Source organism: Nelumbo lutea, chromosome 3 (genome assembly GCF_056320005.1).
Source record: "Nelumbo lutea isolate HS-2025 chromosome 3, American lotus-T2T, whole genome shotgun sequence".
Lineage (NCBI taxonomy): Eukaryota > Viridiplantae > Streptophyta > Magnoliopsida > Proteales > Nelumbonaceae > Nelumbo > Nelumbo lutea.
This window is the reverse complement of record NC_142686.1, coordinates 38179514-38205692: the sequence shown is the minus strand read 5'-3', so window position 1 is coordinate 38205692 and position 26179 is coordinate 38179514. Positions and strand designations below refer to the sequence as shown.

Below are 26179 nucleotides of genomic sequence, written 5' to 3'. Positions count from 1 at the left end.
GCATGGCACCGAATACTAAGAAGAAAAAAAAGACAAGAAATCGAGCTGCTTTTTTTTTTTTTTTTTTCCTTTTGTTTATTTTTTTCAAAACGAAAAACTCCAGTACTAATTCATTAAATTCAAGAAAGTATTTAATAAACAACACCTTCGAATAGCAAATCATAATATACATCGGTAACATTTTTTACAAGCCTTATATGTTTTATATTATGAGCTATATTATTTTTTTGTTATTCTATTTATATACACCACCCATAACATTTATCAAACCAGTTCAGCAGATTCAAAACATTAGCATACAGAACTTTGTGAGACCATCCTTCAACTGTTTTTAATTCATCCTTGGCCTGGTTGAACTCTTAGATAACACCCATATTTGATTATCATATTGGATTTTACTTGTTTGACCATGTACTTCTGTTGGGCCTATTTGTGTGCATGTCAGTGTATTTGAGCGGAAGAGAGAGAAATTCGATTTCTGTTGGAAAGGTAATGGAATTTATACGAACAGCGAACCCTTGCCCGGGGCTGGAGGAAATCACAATGCACAATTTCACACTATCTAAAGACCAATTATATATATAAGAAATAGTAATAATTTGGTGTGCAGAGGAAAGCGAAGCTCCACGCATCACCCACCTCGTGTATTTTGTCCACTAGGGCGACGACACCTGGCTAAAAGTCAGCAAGCTGGAACCTTGACAGGGTACCGATCAACCACATCAGCCCATGGGTTGGCTTGGCACTCGCCAACCCGAACCGCTCTGAGCGCTCTCCAAACCGCGCTGTTACACTTGAAACCGGACCCAAACGCTATCTGCCAGATTCGGTCCCCGCTGGAAACTCGTCCCTTGGCCTCAGTGTAGGCCAATTCGTACCAAAGCGAGCTGCTTGAGGTGTTTCCGAAGCGGTGAAGCGTCATCCTCGAAGGCTCCATATGCCAGTCACTGAGTTGTAAGTTCTTCTGCAGCTCGTCCAACACCGCCCGGCCTCCGGCATGTATACAGAAGTGTTCGAATGCCAGCTTGAAGTCTGGTATATAGGGTTTCACCCTTGACTTGAGGACCTTCTTTCGAACCAGAGTGACGAAGAACATTAATTGCTCGGAAAGGGGCAACACTAGAGGACCAAGCGTGGTTATGTTTGTTTTTAAAGCGTCGCCAGCAACTGCCATTAGTTCTCGAGCAAGAGATACTCCAATGGTCCCTTTATGGTCTTCTCTTTGGTACACACAGTTATAGCTATTGTCATCAGCTCCTTTATGGGTTCGCACCGTGTGGATGAGCTGATACTTTGACCTTGAGCGGTCTCGACCCCTGTTCGATAAGAGAACGGCGGCTCCGCCCATGCGGAAGATACAATTGCAGAGAAGCATGGAGCGGTCGTTGCCGAAGTACCAGTTGAGAGTGATGTTCTCCGTGCTCACCACCACGGCATATGTGTTTGGGTTGGCTCTGAGTAGGTCCTTGGCGAGGTCGACAGATATAAGGCCAGCGCTGCAGCCCATCCCACCTAGGTTGAAGCTCTTGATGCCGCCTCCCATCTTGTAGTGATTAACGATCATAGAGGAGAGAGAGGGAGTTGGGTTGAATAAGCTGCAGTTCACGATTAGGATGCCGACTTCGCTGGGTTTAACGCCGGTTTTGCTGAAGAGAGAGTCGAGAGCGCCGAACATGACAGCCTCCGCCTCGGCCCGGGCCTCCTTCATGCATAAATTGGGAGGGCTGGCGGTAATCGCTCTGGGAAAGTAGGTCTCGTTACCCAGGCCGGAACGGGTGCAGATCCGTCTTTGGAACTGAACCGACTCATCCTCGAACGCTCCGTTGTCTTCCGTCATCTTCAAGAACGATTCAACCGACATCTTCCGCTCATCTTCGGGCTTGTAGCAAGCAAAGTCTACTAGGTAAATCGGGCAGGGCCGTTTGACCCAGTAGAGCCCCAAGAGGAAGAGCGAGATGGCTACACCAGACCACCCAGTTGCCGAATCGACTTGAAGAACAGTAGGATTTATCCATATGTCGGAAACCCGGTCGAACCTGAGACCAGAGAGCTGAACCGCCATGGCTACGAACAATGGAAGAACAAGAATAAACATCAGAAGGGTTGCGTAATTGCAAGTATACCCGTAACCCAACTTTACGTATTTGAGCTTGACGGACTGTAAGAAATCCGGCAACCTTCGCCGGATTTTTATCACGACAGACGACGAGTCTTCCCTAAACGCCATCTCTGCCGTTAGTCTCTCCTTATCCATCTCTATACTCCCCATCTCTCTCACTCTCTATAAGTAGTCTCGTCTGTTCTGCGTGGACAAAATGATTTGGGTTTTTCTTCAAGGATTTATAAAGACTAGAACTCAAGTAGCGGAAGGGATATCTGATGCTGTGACGCACTTAGTTGAGCGGACAGGGTCAGGGTGTAAACTACCAGGAGGAAAACGAGAGGTTCTCCAAGTAGAGAGTAATAAGAAAATTGGAGGGACCCGAGATGAGAGAGAGAGAGAGAGAGAGAGAAGAATGGGTGAAGGAGCGGGTGACGGGGCCGTTGTGTATTAGCTGCAGGAAAGCTGGATTTGCTGTGGAATTTAATGGGAGTGGTTCGGAGAAGGATGGATAGCTCAACAACCAAAGAATAAAAACATTAATATAATTTTTCTGAGATTTGATACAGGCACAGTTTTTTGTAGTTGCAGTGTAGTTGATTATAGGTGGGGACGATTGACTGATGACGGCCATGTGAGACGGTTTGAGTTTTCGTTCAAGTAAGATTGACCACAGCCTCACATAGGTATGGTATAAGTATATCCGCATATGCAACTAGACAATATCATTCCAGAAGCAGATAATTTCTTTTTTTTTTCACTCATACATAAAAGGGAAATTTTCTGAGATTTTTTTTTTAAACAAGAAAAAAAAACAGTATGGATGCATTCCTCTTAGTGAAATAAAACGAGGCCGGTGTGTGTTGGTGATTTGTGGTTAGGAATCATGAATGAAAGGATTGAAGTCAACGCGTCAAAACTCAAAAAGCAGACAGATTTAAGGCCCAAGCACGCAAGCGAGGGCAACGTCCTGCTCTAGTTCTCTCTCTCTCTCTATATATATTTTCTTATCGCTACTGGTTGTTAATAATCATACTACACCTGTCCATGAGTCCATGACACGAGTTTTATAGATGAAACTCCAAATAACTTTGTGAGAGGAAATAGAATTCTCTCTTTGGTAATAGTTTATACTTTATAAAAATCACATCTTTTTTACTAAAAAAAAGGGAAGCTGCTTTGCTTTTACACGTGTCCATGTCAGTGGTGTTACAAAACTCCCTCACGTGAAAAACACAAATTCTCATCACGGGAGTAGGGTTGGTACTACAAACAGAGTTTTAATTTTTAACCGGGTCGGGTCTATTCAATATAATCAAATCTATCAACCAATAACCAAATTTATTGATTCTGGTAATGTCATTTGTATCTCAATTAATAATTGGGTTATGGGTCAGAATCAGTTCTGCTGTTCCAAACTGATTAGGACCGGAATGTATGATACAGAGTGCCGTTTGTCAAGTGTTTTTCAAGAGGAAGATCTTTCAACAGTTTAGATAGCCAACTGTAATGAGTTTTTAGGGTATTATCTTTAAAAATTAGATTGTTTAGTAAGCATCTTTGTTTATCATATATAATTGTTAAATAAAAAAAATTTAGGTGCATAGAAACAAAAAAAAAAAAAAGCTTCATTTGAAGTTTTCAGATTTTAGGTCATTTTGGTGCTTCTGTGAATTTTTTAGAGCATACGTCTTTCTATGAGCTTTTTAGGGCATTTGTCAAGTTTCATGCAGCTTACAAAAATTATATCAAATATATAAAGGTTTTTTTTAAAATTTGCTATATTTTATATTTAAAAGGATAATTTCATTGGAAATATAAAAAATAATTTTGGTTAAAAATATTTGTGCCTTATTCATTTTCGAGAAGTGAGAATGGATAAGTTGGTAGGTCTCACGGAAAAGAAATAAATTTACATTCATATTTTAGTATTAGTGGACAAAAAAGAATGATTCCCGAACAATTCATTTATCTATGCAAATAATACACTTTTTAACTTGGATATTGTTTATTCAATAATATCATTCTTTTTACATAAAATGGTAATTTTGCAATCTTACATGGAGAATAAAAAAACATGATAAAAAATCACTTGGTCGAATAAATGCATTTACCTATATAAATGATTCATTAAGATACATGCGAGATCTTATTCGGACGTATAAACAATTGTCATTTTATCAAAAATAAAGTTTTTTATTTATTTTTATCAAAGTTAATAGTATTATACTATCTAAAATAAAGTTCGAAGCTGTTGTGTAGCTGGGGTTTGATGAACACAAGAGACTTTACCAAATACCGACCAGCTAGTCGGCACCTTGCAATTAATAATTGGTTACATTCTGGGTTTATGGAAATTCAAATAAAATTAATAAATCGGCTGCTTCGGGACGGATACATCCCATCCCGACCCAGACCCGACACAAATGGATCCTGGGCCATGGGCCCAACGCGCTTGTCAACTAGTTATCATCTTCTGTGAACGACAAACGTGCGATGGACTTGTCAAAGCCACGTACATATAATAGTTTTTGTTTATTTGTTCCTATTGTAGCCAATTGGTCTTCTTGGTAGGGACACCCCATTATCCAACGGTAGTAAGGAGGAGAGACTGTGGGAAGCACCGTCACAGGGTGGAACAACTACCACCTAAAATAAATATCTGCTAACCAATGAATCAATTCAGTTTAACACGTATGGACCATGGAGCTCGACTGGTCCTTGTATCATAATTTTTTCCTAACTGTTCCAAGCTAACTGCCACCGACTGATTTCGGTGGTTTGTGACTTCTGATCGTTTCAGACAGCACTATTGGCATGATGTATAGTCCGTCCATGGCCCTGTCATGTAGCGAAATAGAAGTATAAAACATGTGAGTTCGGATCTCTTACCCACACAAATTTTGCCCACATCTACTCACATAACATCGCATCCATATATGGAGAATATTTTATTCTCCTATTAGTATTATATAGAGAAATGTTCCCAATTTACGGACAGTGTGTTGTGGATAGACGTGGGCAGAGAGATCCGGAGTCAAAACATGTAATTGTTTCATCGGACCTAACGGATCAGATGTGGTCCTCCCATTATTAAGGTTGTGTTTGGAAATGGTTTTGGCTTAAACGGGTTTCTGAAAAAAATTACTTTTTGAAAGAGTGCGTTTTTAAGTATTTGACTGCTTACGAGTTTTTTTAGTTGAAAAGTTAAATAAAGTTTTTTTTTTTTTTTTTTACGGTTTTATTAATCAGTTTCTTTCCTTTTTTCTTTTTGGTTTATGTAAAGCATCTTCACCAAATGATTTTTTATTGGGTTTTGGCCTGTCCAACATAAAAAGCAGAAAAAGCCCATTAGGCAAACACTCACAAAGCCAGAAAGGCGATCTAACTAGCTCCCTTCTGTTCTCAAACCTTTAATTTCAAAGTATTTTTAATTTTGTGTTACTTTAAAGATTGAAATTAGGGTAAATTATAAGGACCCCATATTATGGCGTGAGTGACAAATATCATTATACTTTCATTAACAAAGACCCTTTGGCCGTTAAATCAGCTAATGAAAGGCGCTAAATTATTAAAATATCCCATTAAATTCTCTTTATTTTATTTTTATTAGCCATTTTCTTTTAAATAAAAAACACCTCCATTACTTCTTGCTTGAAAATACTTCTATAGTTATATAGCTATCATAAAGATAAAGAATACTAGACAATTTTGACAAAGTTGAGAACCTTCTTGTTAGATACCCAATTAACCTTAAACTCAGAGTGAATGGGAAAAGTAGATGATGTAACCATTTCTGGCCACGTACCAATGTTTTGTGATGTAAAAATTTTTTAGCTAAGTACCTCATTATTTGCCCCGGTGGTGACGTGCCTTAGTGATGAGCTACTTGGTGATGAACTGCCTAGTGGCGAACTGCCTGGTGGAGAACTGCCTGGGGGCGAACTGCCTGGTGGCGAACTACCTAGCGGAGAGCTACCTGGTGGCGGACTCCCTAGTAGAGAGCTACCTGGTGGCGAACTCCCTACTAGGTGGCCTGTGACTTAGAGAATGGTGGAACTCCCTGGTACAGCGCAACCCGACTGCCCTCTGCATGAGGTGGTCTTCTTTCCTTTGTAGGCAGTGGGAGCTGAAGGACATGCGAGAACTCCATCTTTTCCTCATCTTTGTAGGCGGCGGGAGTTGAGGGACCTACGGGAACTCCATCTTTTCCTCCTCTTTGTAGGCGACAGGAGCTGAGGGATCTGCGAGAACTGAATCAGAGGACTCGGGGGATGGCTCTCAAGGCTGGGAGGCACGGCGCCGCCCAGCGAGGGACGTGGGCGCAGGTCTCCGAATCTGTCAGGTATAGTTGTTAGGCAGGAGATCTTCCTGCGATACGCCAAGCTGCCCCTAAGTGCCGAGCTGCCCCTAAGTGTCGAGCTGCCCCTAAGTGTCGAGCTCTTCGTAAGACGCCAGACTGCCTACGGAGGGCCAACTGCCTATGCCGAGCTGCCTGTGGCAAGTTACTTATGGCAAACTGCCTGTGGCTGCCTATGGTGAGCTACTTGTGGCAAGTTGCTTATGGCGAGTTGCCTGTGGCGAGCTGCCAATGGCAAGTTGCTTATAGCGAGTTGCCTACCTATGGCGAGCTATCAAGAGGCCACACTTAGCTGGCATGAGGTGCCATGCATCACAATTCCACTGGAGAGACAAATTTGCCCTCATCAATTGCCCCCCACTCCTGAGCTGAGAGTAACTCAACGAAGGGAGTAGATTTCTTTTGGCCCGTAAGTCCACGAGCTAGTAAGTGCTAATCCAATTCCTTAGGCTTTGGGAGCTGCCTATATGTGGCGAGCTACCTGCCAATGGCGAGCTGCCTGTAAGGTGAGGAGGTCTCCGCCAGTTCAGTAGTGTAGCCCTTAGGCTCTGGGGGCAACTTATAGTTCACTTTTGCTGATTTTGACCACTCTTCTTGACTTTGACCATGTCGAAGAGGCGACTGGGTCTTAAGCAGTAATGTGGCCCATAGGCTTTGGGAGCGACTCGTAGTCCACTCTTCTTGACTTTGCCCATGCTGAAGAGGCGACTGGGTCTTAAGCAGTAATGTGGCCCGTAGGCTTTGGGAGCGACTCGTAGTCCACTCTTCTTGACTTTGCCTATGTCGAAGAGGCGGCTGGGTCTTAAGTAGTAATGTGGCCCGTAGGCTTTTGGGAGTGACTCGTAGTCCACTCTTTTTTGACTTTGCCCATGCCGAAGAGGCGACTGGGACTTAAAGCAGTAATGTGGCCCATAGGCTTTGCTTGTGAGGTTCCAAGCTGACCCGGTGCCGAGCTACCTATGAGGTGTCGGGCTAACCAGGTGCCAAGATAACTGTGAGGTGCCAAACTGACCAGGTGCTGAGCTGCCTGCGAGGTGCCAAGTTGACCAGGTGTCGAGCTACCGGTGAGGTGCCGAGATGACCAGGTGCCGAGCTACCTGTGAGGTGCCGAGCTACCTGTAAGGTGCCGAGCCGACCAAGTGGGTACCTTAGAACTATGATTGCACTGCATCAGCTTCGTAATGCCGATCACACACTCCTACAAGAAGCTACTAGGAGCTCGACCTTCGGGGGCAGCACTACTAACTTTAGGTCGCCAGCTCACACGGGAGCCTTGGAAGGCTCGACCAGTAAGGGCACCCATGTAGTCTGTTGGCCGCTAACTCCCGCGGAAGCCACGAAGAGCTCATCTTTATAGGGGGACCTTGCGAAGAGGACTAATGAGGCTTTATCTGAATTGAAAGTAAACTTAGTTTGTTAGCTCCTTGCGTAGTTTTTGAGTTCATAAAACATGTAAACTATAAAGCGATAGCTTCAATTTCTAAAAAGTGAGGACTTAGCTTTCTAGGAGAAGAGGACTTAGCTTTTGTAGGATGAGAACTTAGCTTTTTTGTAGCGTGTTCCCACAGACGACGCCAATTGATGTAACCATTTCTGGCCATGTACCAATGTTTTGTGATGTGAAAATTTTTTGGCTAAGTACCTCGTTATTTGACCCGGTGGTGACGTGCCTTAGTGATGAGCTACTTGGTGACGAACTACCTAGTGGCGAACGCCTGGTGGAGAACTACCTGGGGGCGAACTGCTTGGTGGCGAACTGCCTGGCGGAGAGCTACCGAGTTCGCCAGTGGTGAACTCCCTACTAGGCGGCCTGTGACTTAGAGAATGGTGGAGCTCCCTGGTGCAACGCAACTCAACTGCCCTCTGCATGAGGTGGTCTTCTTTCCTTTATAGGCGGCAGGAGCTGAGGGACCTGCGGGAACTCCATCTTTTCCTCCTCTTTGTAGGCGGCGGGAGCTGAGGGACCTGCGAGAACTGAATCAGAGGACCCAAGAGTATTTTCCCGGTGGGGGCTCTCTGACGCTTAAGTTAGCACTCTGATTGTAGAGAGCTTTGAAGATAATATTGGAGAAACGAGAGAGCTAGAGAGAAGGGATTACCTCCACATTTTTCCATCTCTCCCCCTTGTCTTTGGGGGTCGAGGTCCTTATATAGTGGTGTCCTGTCAAATCAGGCGTAACAGCCTCTATCAAGTCAGGCGTAGCCGCCTCTGTCTCTCTGTCGCGGCCGTTACCGTCAGAGCTGAGGTGGCAGGTGCAGGTGGCTGCTGTAGAGTACGGCTCTGCCAATCAAGGGACAACTCTCAAGATTGGCAGGCATGGCGCCACCTAGCGAGAGACGTGGGCACATGTCTTCGGATATGTCAGGTACAGTTGTCAGGCATGAGATCTTCCTGCGATACGCCGAGTTGCTTGTAAGTGCCGAGCTGCCCCTAAGTGGCGAGCTCTTCGTAAGACACCAGGCTGCTTGCGGAGTGGCCAACTGCCTGTGCGAGTTGCCTATGCCGAGCTGCCTGTGACAAGTTGCTTATGGCAGGTTGCTTGTGGCGAGCTGCTTATGGCAAGTTGCTTATGGCGAGCTGCCTATGGCGAGTTGCTTGTGGCAAACTGCCTATGGCAAGTTGCTTATGGTGAGTTGCCTATGGCAAGCTGTCAAGAGGCCACACTTAGCTAACATGAGGTGCCATGTGTCACATATCCACTGGAGAGCCAAATCTACCCTCATCAGTAGAGTTACTTCAGTCCATTTGGACACCCACTCAAGCTTCGTTTTAGAACCTTATTGAAGGTTATAATCCCAAAATAGAGGAAGACAATGTTGTAAGGTTTGTAAGATTTGTAAGAGTAATGGTATATACGGTTGGTGCTGCTGGTTCATGGAGGACACTCGAGAGTAGACCTGTTCATAGGCCTGGCTCAGGCTTGGATTTTGCCAAAATTTTAATGAGCCCGAGATGCTGAAAGTTGATCTTGAAGTGTGGCCTATGAACATGTCTACGAGTAGTTCCCGAACCATGGGTCTTTTTGTGAATCGAACTGGTAGTATCGGTTTTTGGAAAACTGGTAACTGGAACTGAACCAAAACCAATCAGTTAACCGGTTGATCGGTTCGGTTAGCCAGTTTTTTGGTTTTTTTGACTTTATAATATTTATTATAAAAATATATAATATTTTAAATAATAAATAATAAATAATAAATAATATATTATAAATATATATTTATATATATATAATGCATGTTTATTATTTTAAAAAAACATGTATACCGATCAGTTGATTAATCGCCGATTTTTTGAATTGGTTAATCGAAACCAAACCGGCTAATTCAGTTAACTGATTTTTGGTTCGATTTCAGTGGGTTTTTTGGTTTTTTTTTGCTCACCCCTATCTACGAGAGTATCCTTTCATTCATTAATTACAACAACCCACTGGAAGTATGTGTTGGTCGAACTGTGTATTGGATTGCAACAAGTGATTTGTATGGATTGATGATATCATTTCTTTTGACATTGAAGACGAACAATTCATTGATCCAAAGGTATCTCAATTACCAATCTTCATCCTTCTAACCAAAGCAATAGTTTCATGTTGGAAAAGTTAGTTCGAGTTCGATGTTGAGTCAATGCACAAAAGAGGAAGCATGGTTTTTAAGCTAGAAGAATTGGGTGGTTGCCTTTCTTTAATTCAAATTTTGTAGAAAACTTTAAACAGCCAAATCAGATTTTATTTTAAATTAATTGATAGAACGCCAACAAAATGGGTCTTTTCGCAAATGAAATTAATTACAAGGGTATTTGTCACTGTCTCCATAGTAAAGAGGTCCTTCTAATTTATCTTTAAAATTGTTAGCTTTTGACTTTGGAGTGTCCTTTCTAAACTTCAAATATATCTAAATTAAAAATGAAAAAAATTGGCTAATATACAAAAATCTCTCCTAAAGTTTTTTAAAATCATAAAACCTTTTCTATAGTTTCATTGTAAGAAATAATTCCTCTAAACTTTTGAGAAATTCGACAAAAACCTTTCTTTCGACTCAAACAAAAAACGTTAGTTGATGCATTACTTTTTTAAATACTAAATTTATCCTTTTACCATTGATTGAAACGGACAACCATAATTTCCATTTAATAGCCTACCACCATGACTGAAACAAAACCTGTAAAGTCAAATTGAGCTCCTCTCTTGGCCTTCAATTCAACGCAAAGTAAGCCAAGTGCTTGAATTCTGGTTTTCTCTTCTTTTGTATGCTCTACAACTCCAATCATCCCATGGCAGGCTGAATTGCTTTTGTTTTTTGTTTTGTTACAAGAATTATTTTGTTTTAGTTCCTTTTATAAATATCTAGGTGACTTGACAGAAGATGAAGAAAAATAAAAGAGATACCAGTCATCTCTGTTTTGGGGCACGCCTGAGTCATTTATCAAGATCCAAGATTGGCACTCAGCGTTGTGGTTGCCTGAGAGGCTGAGAATATTTGACAATGGCCAATTCCATGTCGCCAGCATTACATGTTTTTCGACGTCCTTGTGCTGTCTAGTTGTATCCTCTTCCCCACTAGAAGCTTCGATTTCAAGCTCCTAAAGTCTAAACTCTAGCTATTTTGTGCAGTCCACAAACTTCGTAATAGGGCTATCGGAAGCCACTTTAGTTAGTGTGAGTTTAGTGCAGGAATTTCAATTAATGTTGAGTTATCAGAACTATTGAAGTTAAAACCACAGGCTATATGCAGAAATTAAACCTACAATTAATTAGGATATGGGTTTCTTATCTTGTAGTTGTACTTAAAAATTTATTCTTTTTGAAACGATATTGAGCGAAGGAAAAAAAAGGTTATATTTAGTTGTTAAGTGGAACAAAAGAGTTTGGTTGAGTTGGGAGTAGAGCCACGCAGATAACAGATAACAAACAAATTGCACCAGTATGATGGGCGCTTGAAATTTTGATAGTAATATCTTTGTCAACATTAGTGCTCTCCATTCCATATTTCCATTCCAGATAGTTAGAAACAACATGGCTTGCCAGAGAACTTAGGAGGTAGTGTGGGGCCAATGGAGTAGGAGGGGTGGTAGAAGCCTAGAAGGTGTTTGTGGGTTTGTGCAGAAGCGTTGGTGAACCTAATAACCTAATGTCTTGGACTCTTTAGATCCAATTTTGTGGGTTTGTATAAGCGAGAGGAGGAAGAAGAAGAGAAATGAAGCAATTCACAACTCCAACACATCGTCTTTCTCCCAGGAACCACTACAAAACTCAGAACAATCTTGCAAAATCATCTCCTTCAATTTTTACATATCACTTTCAAAGAAAGCCCATGATGAATCGGAACTCGATTTTAATTCAAATCATCGCTTGCAATAGCTTCTCTGAAACACCAGCCATCACAAAGGATTTCTCTATAAACCAGTACGATTATCTTGCGGTGGTGGTTCTATTTCCTCAACACTCTGAACCCTCCCTCCCTAGGAACCGGAGGATACAAGGCCAATCATGTCACTCCATGTCTGTTTGATATGTGGCGTCCACATGTATGGACCAGACTAGTTGCCCGGTACTATGAGTAGAAATGTAGACGATGGCAATTTTCCTAGTAATGGTTAATGTACATTTAAGTTGATTTTATAGGTTCTGTTTTAGGGCCTGTTCTTTTGTTCTGAAATTTGACATATGAAAGTGTAATAATTACATTATGAGGCATATTGGTATTGGTGAAATTTTCTTTCCTCTAAACTCTAAATGTAGAGGATGTTGTTCTGAATTCTGAAAACTATCAAATATTCATTTTGACTCCATATATAAGAGTTATTGTTTGTCTTTTTGAGGGTATCATTGAAAAACAAAAAAAAATGCATGATTGCACTCTAAAAGATAAGAGATAAGAGGAAACGAACAAACCCTTAGTCATGGTGGTAGGTTATTGAATGGAACTTATCGTTGTTTGTTTGTGTCCGTGGTAGAAGTGTAAAATCAGTATTTAAAAAAAACATTGATGCATCAACTAGCGTTTTCTGTTTGGATCAATGATGGGAGGGAGGTTTTTGTCAAGTTTCTCAAAAGTTTAGGAGAGATATTTGTTACAATAAAACTATAGGAGAGGTTTTCATGATTGTAGAGAAACTTAAGGAGAAGTTTTTGTATTTTACCCTAAAAAATATATACTGATCAAATCATATGGCTCATGTCACTAAAAATGACCTACCAAATTCCCATTCCTAGTCTCCTTTTCAACTTGAAATAGGTCCAAATTATTTACAACCTTTAACTAGTCATAGGAAATTCCAAATATATTTATATCAAACTTGTTTCTTTTCAAATCTCATCATCATCATCATCATATCTTCTCTGTTGCAATATAGAGGTATTTTGCATCAATATAACATCTACATCTTTCTTTCCACTAAACTCCTTTCAACCAAACCGTACAACAAAATTGTTAAAAATATCAGTAGAAGTAGAAGGCACCGGAGTCTGAACTTCATCAATCCTATCTAGGTTAGTAGGAGTTTGATATTTTCCTTTCAAGGGAGAGATAGAGCGAGTCTTTCGGGACTATTATACTAATCCATTTAGAGAAATTCTCTCGTCCTAGCACAACTCATGTAATGTTCTCTGTGTTCGATCCTCTCGTTGTCATGGGTCCTAAAGCCCAAGGACGTTGCACCTGCTACCACGGTTCGTACAACACCTCACAGCCTTCTTAACAACTTATTAAAGGACTCTAGTTAAGTGTAAGGTTTGAATTTACAAATCATGAAGCTTCCCCAATTAAGAGAAGTGTACAAGTGCGGCTTACAACCCAATTACTTCTCATGAAAGCATTCTTTTAATTTCCCTCATACGTCGGAATAGCTTAAGTCAGAGCAAAGATGGCAGGGGAATATGATAGGGATATTACGAAGAAGGAAGTCCGATCATCAGCAACTGTCACTTTTAAAATGCCTTAATTGTTTACGTAAAGATCACTATCAATTGGATATGCATGCCTTAGATGAAAAAAAAAAAAAGATGCACGATCTTTTTAAGATACCTTTTGATCGTGAAACCCACAAGGAGATTAAAGAAAACAAAAAGAACTGATTGCAATAACAATAATAACATGCAAATGATAGCTAGATAGAACTTTAATTTCAAACTGACTTTTCCGGCATAACTTAATTTCCTAACACGAAAGCACCCACCAGGGATCTTGTTTGTTGGTATAAGGGCAGATCCTATCATTCACATCCAACTTGACTGCAGCTCATTGATTTAGCTTTAGCTGTTATCCACTACCAGAAAGAATGCAATTAGTCAGAGGTTGCCATCCAAGATGGAGAGCATTATGTTATGTGGGGTTTTTCAATTAAACAGTGTCCTACTGTTGGACCTCTCCTTTTAATGGTATAAAGTATTAAAGAATTAAACATAGAGCAGTAAAATGTTTTAAGACCCAGACTATTCAACCCAGAAACAAAGGTATTCCGGTTTTTAAAAATCACCGTTTTCATTTTTTTTTTAACTGGTGGAACTGGTCAAAATCCAGCAGAACCATTGAACACAAACAAATTTTCGGGTTACTAAACCTATCTTTGGTTTGAAGGAAAAAATAGGGAAAGGTAAAGAAACCCTTACAAGGTTTTACACCTTGTAAAACCTTCCTTTCCCTATTTTTTCCTTCAAATCAAACACAAAATAAATGAATGGTAACTTTAAAATAAGGATACAAAGATTTGAACTTAAGGCCTCTTAGTTACATAGCTTTCAACCATTACCCATCATGCATGTCATGACTATTCATCTATTCATCTATTATTCTAAAAACAACATCTTAACCATATCTAACCATAGGGGTGTTCATCAAAAACCGATAAATCTGATTAACCAAATTGACCTATTCGGTTTTGGTTAACCAAACCAGTGGTTAATTGAACAAATTGGTATTTATATATTTATATATATTTTTCATATATATTATATATAATCTATATAATAATAATATATTATATATTTATTTATTTATAATATATATTATAAATATAAAAACTTAAAAACAAAGAATCAAATTGGTCAACTGGTTAACAAATTGATTCGATTTAGTTTCGGTTTGGGATATTGCATAAACCGTAAGGAGTGGTTTGGTTTGATTATACCCACGGTTCAGTGAGCACCTCTATCTAAGTGCCACCTATATATATATATATATATATATATATATATATATAATGTGACTTGCGATCAACTGTTTGACCCATGACCCAACTAAGCACAGCTTTTGTGTTCAATTTGAGTATTAAAACATTGGCAATAACTCAAGAATTATATAAGCATCTACTACAGATTACATAGCATAGCCTCATATCTTAAACCCTAAGGACAATAAATTGGTAGAGTGTTTATTCCATTGAGGACAAAAAAAAAAAAAATCTCCCCAATCTCACAATACATATACACAACATATTTGTCATCACATAGCTCACAGGTACCTCTTCCTCCTCCTCCTCTCCTTTCTGACATATGTGCATATTTGTTTTTAAATTAAATCACTAAAAACATAACAATGTCAAAATTAAAACTCTCATGGGTATTCATTATCTCCATTAAATCCCTCTTTTCTTCTTAAATCTCTCTTAATACCTTTGGGCTCTCTCACTAATAAAGTAAGGGTGTAAATTATATGGATTAGATTATGAACCCTAGCTTGTACCCAAACTAATGTCAAAACCCACATTTGCCCACCCAATACATGGAATGAATGAATATTCTTCTATAAAAATCTAAAGAAACCATTGTTCCTTTCCATGGATTGTTCTTTTTATTAATGTGAATTCGTTTCATGGATTGTTTTTTTTATTAATTTAATGTAGTCGTTTCATCTGTTCAATTTTGAAATTGTTTTCTTTTTTTATTTCGTTATTGATCTCATGCCAAGCGCATTATTTTGGCTTTATAGGGGCTTTACAATGGAGGGTATCCCATCCCCCAAACCCTTGACCCCCCAACCCTAAGGGCAGCGGGATTTGACCCCAATTCTTTGCTACAACTAGCCAAAGAACCTATCAACTAAGCCATCATTAGATGCTTCTCATGATAAGCAGTTAACTTATGTGCTTTTCATAATATATAAGCTATATAAAAAGGAATAAGTTTGAAACTCAATAACGAAAAAAAAAAAAAAACAAGAAAAGAAGATCATTTTCTACTAGAAATATATAAAAAACTTTGGTAAATCACTATGACTTCGTTTTTCTTTGAAAATACATTTTTAAATAGTAGCTTGTGCATTGCAGGGATCACTGCTAGTTGAATTGGAAATTTGTAACATCTATATCCCAGAGGAAAAGAAGAAAAAAAAAGCCACGGCCCTACAAGAAAAATTACTTCTTTCTTCTCACTCATCAAATATCCAGCTAAGCCATACCAAGAATTATACATTTTCCCCTTGTTATCTCAATCTTAACACATTATTTCTTTAGTAACATTACAGTAATTAGATTGGTTTGACACTTAGAAATACTCTAGATATCCATGCCTTCCATGGACTGCTACAAACTTGTGGAAAGAAAAAAGACTAGACAATAAAGAAAAACAAACGCAATGAATTAGAAAAGTAGACATCTTCAATCTGGTTTTGGTTATGACCTACAGAAGCAATGTTAGAATATAGTGCATGTTCTCCAGCAGCACCGATGCAAAATATTTGACAAATTACCTTGCGTCTTCTGTGGTTGCTTCAGATTTCCAGACTACATCTTTTAATCCTGATGAGAAGCTTTTGTAGAACTGTTATTTGATCAAAGAGTTGTTGAAGACATGTCAATTTGCTATTTCATTCAGGGCTAGCAAATATTTTTCATGAAAAATTAGAAAGCTTGAATTTCTACATGCCTTATAAAACTCCAAGGTATCACCTCCGGTCTTTCGGAGCTCAACAAGATGCAGTGAAGGAGCCACTTCAAATACCTGAATAGGAAATATGAATACATTCTATTTAGCATGATCTACCTAAGAAGACTCCTTTTATTTCCATAAAAGCAATAAGCAATCAGCAACATAATTAAATGGTGTCCACTCTAGCAAACCCTCTTTAGGTGTGCTACAAGTATTGGGTGCTTACATGGGTCCAAGCAATGGACTTTCTTGACATCTAAATTTCAATGTGCACAATCAATGTTATTACATATTAGAGCTTGGAAAGCAAGCACACAAAGACATCTAATAAATGGTGTAGAAGTTATAAAAGAGATATCTCCATCAATTTATAGATCATCATATAAATAACTTGGATTCTTCCAATAATTTTAGTCATTCCATAGGTTCAAGTATTAAAAGATGTCTTCTATAAAATATTCAAGCACCATTATCTTGTTGATATGGCTACCCCTGGGGGACTAGGGCTGCAAATAGATTGGATTGAATTTGGATAGAGATACATCCAAATCTGATCCAATAAAAATGCTAGAGATCCAAACTTGAATTGATGTCTGATGGATATGTAAAACATTGATTTGGATTGGATTCGTTTGCATATACAGTTAGCTGATTTGATTAGAATATCAGCAAATCTATAGAAAATTAGCATAAATTTACAAAAGTAATATAAAACGAAAAATATAGACTATAAATATAAGATAGGTTTATCTAAATTAAATCCCTCTTATTCTAAAGAACTGTAATACTAAAAAGTAAAAACGGGATTTATATTCGGATCAAGAATCATCCATATGGTCGTTTTGTGTTGGAATAGATGTCTTTAGAATGGGCCGAGTTTTGTGGGTTTATTCTATTGTTCGTATGGTTTGTAGTTTTGGGCCGAGATAGTTTGGGATTGGACCCGATCTCTTGGTGGTGGCATCACATGTTTAGAAGTTTTGTGACCTGGAGCATGGTTGATTTCAGGTTTGGTCTTGGGGCTTGTTTGTTTAGTGGTGTTTTGTCCCTCTCCATAGGCCTTGTATAAATACATAGACTTAGCTAGGCACCATAAGAATTGTGTTGGACACTCAAACAGTGACCAAAGCGTGCTTAGATCACAGCACAAGCCCATAGTGCAATTCCACAAGGCAACAGCCCTCAAATCACAATAGACACCCTACAATATGAAACAACAAATCGCCTCCATGACGCAGAACATAACTAGCTTTAGCATACGATTTGATACCAGTGATCCCCTGTGCTGTGATGACATTTAGTCTAAGCGCTGAGTTGCAACAGCACAGCCTTCCCATACTTGATTTGCAAAGACATAATAGCACATGAACGACCACAAAATCTTTAAGTCACACAACAAGCTTTAAAAGAGGGTAATAGCTATATGATATGCGAATCCCGAGGGGAAGAGCAAGAACCCAAACCCTAGGATTTCATACGTGATTTAGGTCTATAAATAGAGCAAACCCGAAGCCTTCCTCACGACAATCTTACAGTTTCCTTGCGTAAGCTTTGCCGGTTTAAACCCTTAACCTCCCTAAGCTCCCTTTACAACTCTTCTTCCTCACTCTTCCATAGAGCCATCTACAGTCTTTTAGGTAGACCCAATTGTTGTCTCACCTGCCTTTCCCACACCTTGTATACAACTTATATTATTATACTCTTTTTTCTAAAAAAATTCTACCTTTTCTTTTTCAAAAAATAAATCAAGAAGCACTCAAATACGATCCAATTGATAGACGGATCGTATTTTCAAATCCGATCCGATTATGGAGAAACGTATATCTGAATGAACAAATCAGAACTCAAATTTGAATCGGATTAAATCCAATCCATTTCCAGTCCTATGGGGGACTTAAGGAAATGGGGTACCATGATCAGATCTAGCCTATGGTAATTATATAAATACCTGAAAATCCATAAATGATCTATTCCTCTCTTCTCGAAAAACCAACCGAAATTATTTTTAGGAAAGAACTACAAGAAAATCTCTTATTTATAAGGAATAATACCTCTGTAGCAACTGAGAGACGGCCCTTTCTTCCAGTTTTGTCACCTCGCAACTTTATCTAGAAACGGTTGACATATAAAGAGAAATTCCACAAAAAAATTATAATTGTAAACCTATAATGTTCTTTGCGTCTTTACTAGGAAATATCAAAAAGGAAAGCAAACCATGATACGAAACTTGTAAAGAAGTTGCAGTTTTACCTTGTAGTTTTTCTTGTGCACATTGAAACCAAGAGGCTTTGCAGTTTCCTCAATTTTGGACATGATTTCATTTGCCGGGCATTGAGATGTAAACTGCGTTTCTCGCTTCACAAAACCCTACAATTAGAAAAGTAAATAAGCAATGGAGTGTTTAGAATATTCAGAAGAATATCAGTGTTGCAACTAAACAAAAACGGGAGGTTTTGTTGAATGATATCATTGGATATGAAGACATGTTTTTTTCCCCAACTGAATGATATCATTGGATATGGAGACTTTTATTTATTTTTTCATTATTTTGATTAATCTTTTGTTGAAGTAAGCTAGAATAAAATCTGCCACGACAGCTCATTACAGAGTTCTTTCCAACAATCCAGTTGAACTACAGGTTGCATGTGAGGTACAGTTTTAAGCTTAATTGTCTAATGGTTGTGAAGAACAACTTCACAACTTATGGCTTGGTCACTGAAATAAACGTTCCTGTTCATATGGCACCAATACTCTATTTGTTTTTGGTTGAAAACACCAATAATCTTAATAGAACAAAACGAACATGGAATATAATTAGTCATTTTTAGGAACATACCATTTGTTTCTCAAATAAATTCTCAAGACTAAAACCCCGTGACCTAGAGATAAGCTCAAAAGCATTCATAGATACTGGTTTTTCTTTCTTTTCTGTTACAAGGTATTTCTGAAAAAAAAGAAAAGAAAAAAGAATAAGTAATAAAGAACTTTCAGGAGACACTTTCAATCTGGAGGATTAATAATCTATTGGGTTAAGTTATTATAAGACAAAATAAAATTCAAGCAAAACTTAGAATCGACTTGATTATTTTTGTGAACCTGACTATAGTTAAGAACTAGACTGAAGCATGATATGTAATATGGCATGAATGTCAGAAAATAGACATTCTAATGTCAGAGATGCTACTAAAACATGTGTCTCACTTTTTTTGTTGAAAAGATGGCATCATGCCAATAGCTAAGCCAAGGTTAAAGCAAAGGGTGAATGAGAAACCTTACCTCGGATTCATTAAAAACAGCATTAACATCATCAAGGTTCACAGCTTCCTCACTTTCAAAATCTGGTGGCCTGTACCCTTTCTTAAACCATTCATTTTCTAAAATTTCTGGAATTGTTATCCTCTGCAAACAAATGAGTTGAAGATTAGATTTCAAAATCAAGTCCTAAAATGTTTGGGCAATAGCATGTCTGAGCCCATATTACAACTCTTCATACTTGAGCACATATTTCATAATGGTAATTATATTGTGAGAAGAATAATTAGTTGATCTAGGAAACTTACTGTGAGAGGATTTGGGTCAAGAATACGTTTGATCAGTTTCTTTGCACTGGAAGAAAACCATGAAGGACATGTAAAATCAGCCCTAAGAATCTGCAATTTGAACGAATCTGATAAGTTCTTTCACTAATGAGATTAATTAAGAGTATGAAACTATAAAAAAAACTACTGAAATTTTTACCTTTTCATACAAAGCTATAAGGTTTGACTCATCAAAAGGCAAGTAACCAGCCATAAGAACAAAAAGAATGACACCACATGACCATATATCAGCTGTTGTACCATCATAACCTTTATCCTTAAGCACCTGTAATAAGTATCAAACAAAAGGAATCCAATGGGTACAAAATTCAGCATTGCAACAAATCATTTTAACCACCAATACAAGACATATGTAAGTACCTCAGGAGCAACATAATTTGGGGTTCCGCAGGCAGTGTGTAGCAGCCCATCTTCCTACATGATAGTTAGAATGTTTAGCATCTTATTATATAATACTTGGAAATTACCTATAGCATAGAGAAATCTTCCTAGTGGTAAGCTAGCCTGCATATTATGCAAGACAATCTGAAGTCAAACTCACACAAGAAGCAAAACTAAATACATGTGAGGTTGTTGGATCTTTGAACACTCTCCACGTTAAAATTATTGTGTGCTGCATTATCTCAAGACAAAGAACATATATCTTATTTGCAAGTTAATTATCTTTAATAACATTTTCAAACTAGGGCTGTAAACAATATCATATTGTTTGGATTCGGATTGAATACAATTCAGTTAAAGCAACCCGAATTCAATTCTTTTATAATTGGATTTTATATGGATCTACCCCAATTGATTTAATCAAGTAATATAAATTTAAATTTATGCTAATATAAATTTGAATGAGGCATAAGCCTTAAGGAGTCGCACCATTAAGGAAAACATATCATAAAGAGGGAAACTATATAAAAAATATGCAGAATTGAAGGGGTATATTTTTATATAGGAAGAGCATAAATGAAGAAATGATCATCAAGGACAAATAAAGGTTATTATCCTCAATACTCTTCTTTAGAGTCTTGGAAATTGGATATGAGTTAGAGTCTTTATCCTTGTATTTGCTGCTTTTGAGGGGTCAGGTCACATCCTCCCACCCCTCTAGGTATTTTTGTGAGTATTAATAAATTTTTATCTTCTAAAAAACAAAAACGAAAACAATGATCATACAAACAATGCCTAGAAGAACAGTATATAGGAGCTCTAGAGAAAGTCATCCCACAGGAATCATTTTTAGTAACTTCTAAAACAGTCTAAATGGTAAGTAAAGAATAGATGCAAATGCACATATATAAGCATGCACACACACACAAAGGAACCTCAAGGTTAAAAAGATGTTACGCTTTTTACATGAACTTATATGGTTGAGCCTTTTCCCTTGTGCACATTTATAACAATGCTCTGAATAAGCTGAGTTTGAAGGTAGAATCCAGATTGCTGATGAAGTCTCTAGCTGGTCATAGCAGAGACATATATAGGATCGAGTCCCACCTTCACCCGGGGTGGGGGTGGGGGGGGCTAGACTATGGGGATGACTACCCTAAAAAAGCTATTTTCCAATATTGACTATACCCAAAAAAACATATCCAACGAAAAACACAAACTTACCCGTACTTGTTGTGACAATGCACTCAATCCAAAGTCTGATACTTTAAGAACACCATATGAATCCAGAAGTAAATTCTCAGGCTGCAAATCAAGCAAACCTAATGAATGAATATGTGGTGATAATTGTATAGCATAGAGACATTAAATGCCCAATATAAACAAAGAAAAAATTTTAACATATTAAAATCTAGTCAAACCTTCAAATCTCTATGGTAAACCCCCCTACTATGGCAGTAATCCACAGCATTAATGAGATGTTGGAAGTATCTCCTAGCTTCATCCTCCTTAAGTCTCCCATTATTGACCTAAGTATCATAGAGCTGATAAGGAAATTTTTACCAAGCCAAACTTAAACAAATGCAAAACTCTAGATACCCTACCTTGGCATGCAAGAACCAATTGCATTCACAGCAAGCAAACAAACACATGATTAATGCTAAATTTAAACAATTGCCACCCAATTATATCACCCCTTTAGGCCATGATATGGAAGAATGGGATCGATGTTCAAATATAGTAATCCTACTCAAAAAAGTGTACATGCGTGGAGGAAAAACTGGACAAGTCGACGGTTGTACAGGCTAATATGGTAGGTGGTATGTTACACAATTTAGAGCTTGAATGAGTGAAATATTTTCTCTGACCATATAAAACCAAACAACAAAGTCTTACTATTTTGTCAAACAGCTCGCCTCCATCAACAAATTCAAGCACAATGTATATCTTGGTCTTGCTTGCCATCACCTACAGGCAAAAATAGACAGATACAAGCTGAGACTTATGAAGCAATTTACGGTATATAATATATAAACATCAGCTACTACACAGTTTATATCGGTTAAGTAATCTAACCATTCAATGAACTAATATACCCCTTGTCCAGCACAATTGTCGCTGGTCGTTGTCAAATAGTATTAGTAGAAGCATGGACAAAATTGCACTGGAATCCCATCGAGAGGAGGTAGTTAACTCTATTGTTGGTATTTTTTAATTGAATTGGGGAACTACTTATGCAATCATATCCTTGCTCGATAAACAGCGGGAACATGTATCTGTTACGAACATACAACATTTCCTTGCGACTTTCTAATAAAATGTGATGCACTAGCAATAATTTTAAAATAAAAAATCAAATAATTTATTATTAGATCCTTTATATGTCCGCTTGAGTTGGGATCTCCTACCAAAAATAAATAAATAAATAAATAAACAAAAGGGAACGTTCCTACATGATCTGTGGCTGCAAATCTCATCATAGGAAGGAAATCTACCATGTATGAGATGTGCAGGTACATGTCACGTTAGAACGTTTTGGAGGAGATCCGGACTCTGTCTGCTCCATCGATTTCTGATTGCTGCAACTGACTTTCTTACAATCCCATTAAAAAGAACACGCACCATATATGGAGGAACAAGATGATGTTAGGAAAGTCTTGCATTCACACTTTGGCTTCTGAAAATGGGGTGCCTTGAATATCTGCTCACTTATTTGAAACTAGGGAAAATCTATGGTCCCAGAAGGATATAATACGAAAAGGCTTTGACCAAGTACAACCTTCCATGAATTTTGATGAAAACTCACAATTGGTTACAATTTTTATGATGCCCGTTGATTGGTTATAACTTTTTTTTGGTATCATGTTTTTTTGGCGTCATAGTGGAACCTTTGAAACTATTATATTATTGTATAATGCATTTTGTACCAAAAGGCCCAAAACATTTTACCTCCATTTCATGCTTTTAGGGTCCAGCCCACTCTAGCCCAAGTTTGCATCAGGCCCAGAAATTAGGGGCACGCTTATCTATCTATCTATCTAACTAAGTGCCATGCATTGGGATGGGATCTGCTGCTGCTGGGCTATCTAACCAATCATGCTAATGGGTCATCTAACCAATCACAAGTGAATACACCAGTGTTTCATAAGTTTTTTTTTTGCCCATAATTCACTCGCATCTTTAAAGCAGATCCGGGCTTGAGTGTCACTACCTCCTAAGTACAGTGATTTACCCCCACAAAATCAAAAAAAGAAAACCCACTAAGAAAAGCAGATGCAGAACAGAATAACTGTCTTAAGTCGTATAACATATATGAGCTCAGTCCACCCTCCCAATGCCCACCTCCTTACTGATATTGATTCTTCAAAATCATATTTTGAATTTGTTTCCATCCTTGGTATATTTGTGTTCATTGGAGGGTCACTAAATGGCTAGCTAGAGACAAAATCATAAACAGTGGGCTGGGTAATATCACAGATGAACACAGCAACACGCTAGTATTTCATACATATAGGGTCACATTTTATGCGTACAGAACACTAGTATATTCTCTCAAAGTTTTAAAAATTGGATCAGACATAAAACCATTTTAGCCACTGGTTCTTGGGTCAAACGGTCTGGCCATTCAGTTCGAATGGACAGCCTGTTTTGATTGAAAAATTAAAAATAAAAGAGGCCAAAAATTATTGTCCGGGTTTATAGGTCAATGGTTCGACCATTGGGGTCAGCAACTTATTGACCAAATCAATGGCTTTTGGCCCCAAAACTGTTTTAAGGTGAATGGAACCAATTGTTTAACGGGTTCCCGGGTCAACCGGTCAATCCAGTTTTCAAAACCTTATGATAGATTGTCTAACTAGTAACTAGATGGATTGAATACAAAATCATATACACTAAACACATTAGTATTCTATACACACAGGATTCACATAGAACGCACACATTATCATTATGCATATGGTACACTAGCATGCTCACTGGTAATAGGTTGTTTAGCCCAGTCTGCATAATATTGTCTCCACCCAATCGAACTCCGCAAAGAAATGCTGTCGCAAGAGATGGAGAATCGGAGATGCACGTAAAACCACAAATTCCAGTGGGCCCCAAACTTTTTTGTTTCTTTCATATGAAACCACAAAACGCATTTATTTACAATTTATGGTGTCCGTACTCCCTGAACTTTTTTCTTTTAAATTTCTCTTAAGTTTTAATTTTGTAAACACCTCATGCATACACTATGATTCAAACATGATGGGACACTATAATAGATTGAATGCCGGTGGAAGACGCATGCAGGAGAAAGAGTACTTTATTGTATAGTACCTCGTAAAGCTTGATTACATTTGGATGCTTGATCAATTTCATGGTTGAAATTTCTCTTTTAATCTGCAAATAAGATCCAAAAAGAGAAAAAAAGCACACTAACAAGTAAGTTCTCAAAAAGAGACAAAATAGTTTATAAATAGTTATGTTAGCTGGAACAAAACAACAAAAATATGTACAAACTACAAAGTGTTATTAAAAAAATAAAATATTTTATATGATTTCAAATTAAAAAGTAAAATAAATCACGCCTGGAAAAAGTAAAATAAATCTCGCCCGAACAGTACTAATAAATTCCTCACATGTCACTCAGTCACTGTTCTTAAATTTACAGGTGTGCTAATCTGGAACGACCTTTAAAAAACAATTGATAATTATAGAAAAAGAAACCATGGCAAAGTCTGAACGATGATTATTGTTTGCCTTATTCTATAGTAATAAAAGTTCATTAACTCAGAATCGAGAGAGAGAGAGACCTGTTCGACCATTTTATGGCGGAGGACCTGAACCTTGTCGAGGACCTTGATTGCAACGCTATCGCCAGTGTCAACATTTTTGGCAAACTTCACCTTGGCGAAGCTGCCCTCCCCAAGCGTTTTCCCGATCTCGTATTTTCCTATCCGCGTGTGGCTTCCGTGGACCTTCCTGCTCATCTCGCTCTCTATGCTGTATTGTATCGCTGTTTCTCTCTCGCCTCCGATCAACAACGTTCCGTCACACTTGGTAGTTCTCCTATACTACTTCTGCCGTTCTGTGTCTCTTCTTCTTTTCTTTCTCTCTCTCTCTCTCTCTCTCTCTTTCCAATTGAGTTAACTATCTCAGTATCTCTGTGTATTTGTACGAATGACTGATTATTAGAAGGGACTATGATGGAATCAAGAAAGAATCAGGTATGCAGAATGCGGGATGGATGTACACGGAGGTGGGTGGGACCAGCATTCCAACGTACACATCCATCAGGAGAGGATTTTCGTTTCATTTTGCGTGTTCTCTCACCCTCTCTCCTCTCCTTTCCGTGTTAATTCCGTGGGTGTTTGTCTTTATGTGTGTCAACGAAAATCAAATTTGTTTCCGAAAATACCCTTACTCTTCCGTGGTTGTTATTGAACGGAGCGTGTTAAGTGGCCAAGTGCCCATTTACGAGAGTCATCAGATAATCGTTTGAAGCATGGTTTTTAAAACCGGATCGAACCGAAAAACCGGGATTTGGTTAGATGATCGGTTTCGTTTTATTCTAGAATCGTTATTTCTACCAAAACCATTGAGCAATTGAACCATTCAATGGTTTGACCAGTTTTTATTTATTTACTTATTTTTGTTAAAATAGACCATTCATTCAGTTCGAATGATCGAGTCATTCAACTCGAGAGCCGAATCCCTAACTGATTTGTTGTCCAAGTCAATTTTAAAAACCTTGATTTGAAGAACCGTCTGCTTCAGTCTCTTCTAATAACTTATTTGAAGCGCTTGAAAAAAACTCAATTAACATCGCTGAATCTTCAGCTCATCCCTCCAAACAGGTTCTAAATAGATCTTAAACTTCAGGGGAGGTGGC

General features: G+C 38.3%; 2 protein-coding genes across 6 annotated transcripts; both read right to left on the bottom strand.

Moving 5' to 3' along the window:
• Positions 1-475: 475 nt before the first annotated feature.
• KCS1 (3-ketoacyl-CoA synthase 1) lies at positions 476-2791 on the bottom strand. Its single transcript, XM_088974835.1, has one exon. The coding sequence runs from the start codon at positions 2267-2269 to the stop codon at positions 683-685; it is 1587 nt and encodes a 528-aa protein (XP_088830961.1). The 5' UTR covers positions 2270-2791; the 3' UTR covers positions 476-682.
• A 10792-nt stretch (positions 2792-13583) lies between these two features.
• CIPK9 (CBL-interacting protein kinase 9) lies at positions 13584-25616 on the bottom strand. Of its 5 annotated transcripts, none has more exons than XM_088981519.1 (15): positions 25101-25499; positions 24625-24687; positions 22198-22269; positions 21723-21830; positions 21526-21606; positions 20281-20334; positions 20060-20185; positions 19882-19971; positions 19598-19720; positions 19158-19265; positions 18572-18688; positions 18373-18429; positions 16319-16393; positions 16143-16213; positions 13584-13722 (listed from the first exon to the last, which is right to left on the bottom strand). In XM_088981519.1, exons 1-15 carry the CDS (start codon positions 25275-25277, stop codon positions 13716-13718), a joined length of 1329 nt encoding a protein of 442 aa, XP_088837645.1. In that variant the 5' UTR covers positions 25278-25499; the 3' UTR covers positions 13584-13715. The 5 variants fall into 5 exon arrangements, with proteins under 5 accessions (XP_088837645.1, XP_088837648.1, XP_088837647.1 ...); XM_088981521.1 differs by having other exon boundaries at positions 13694-13712; XM_088981522.1 differs by lacking the exon at positions 19158-19265 and having other exon boundaries at positions 25101-25571.
• Between the last annotated feature and the right edge of the window lie 563 nt (positions 25617-26179).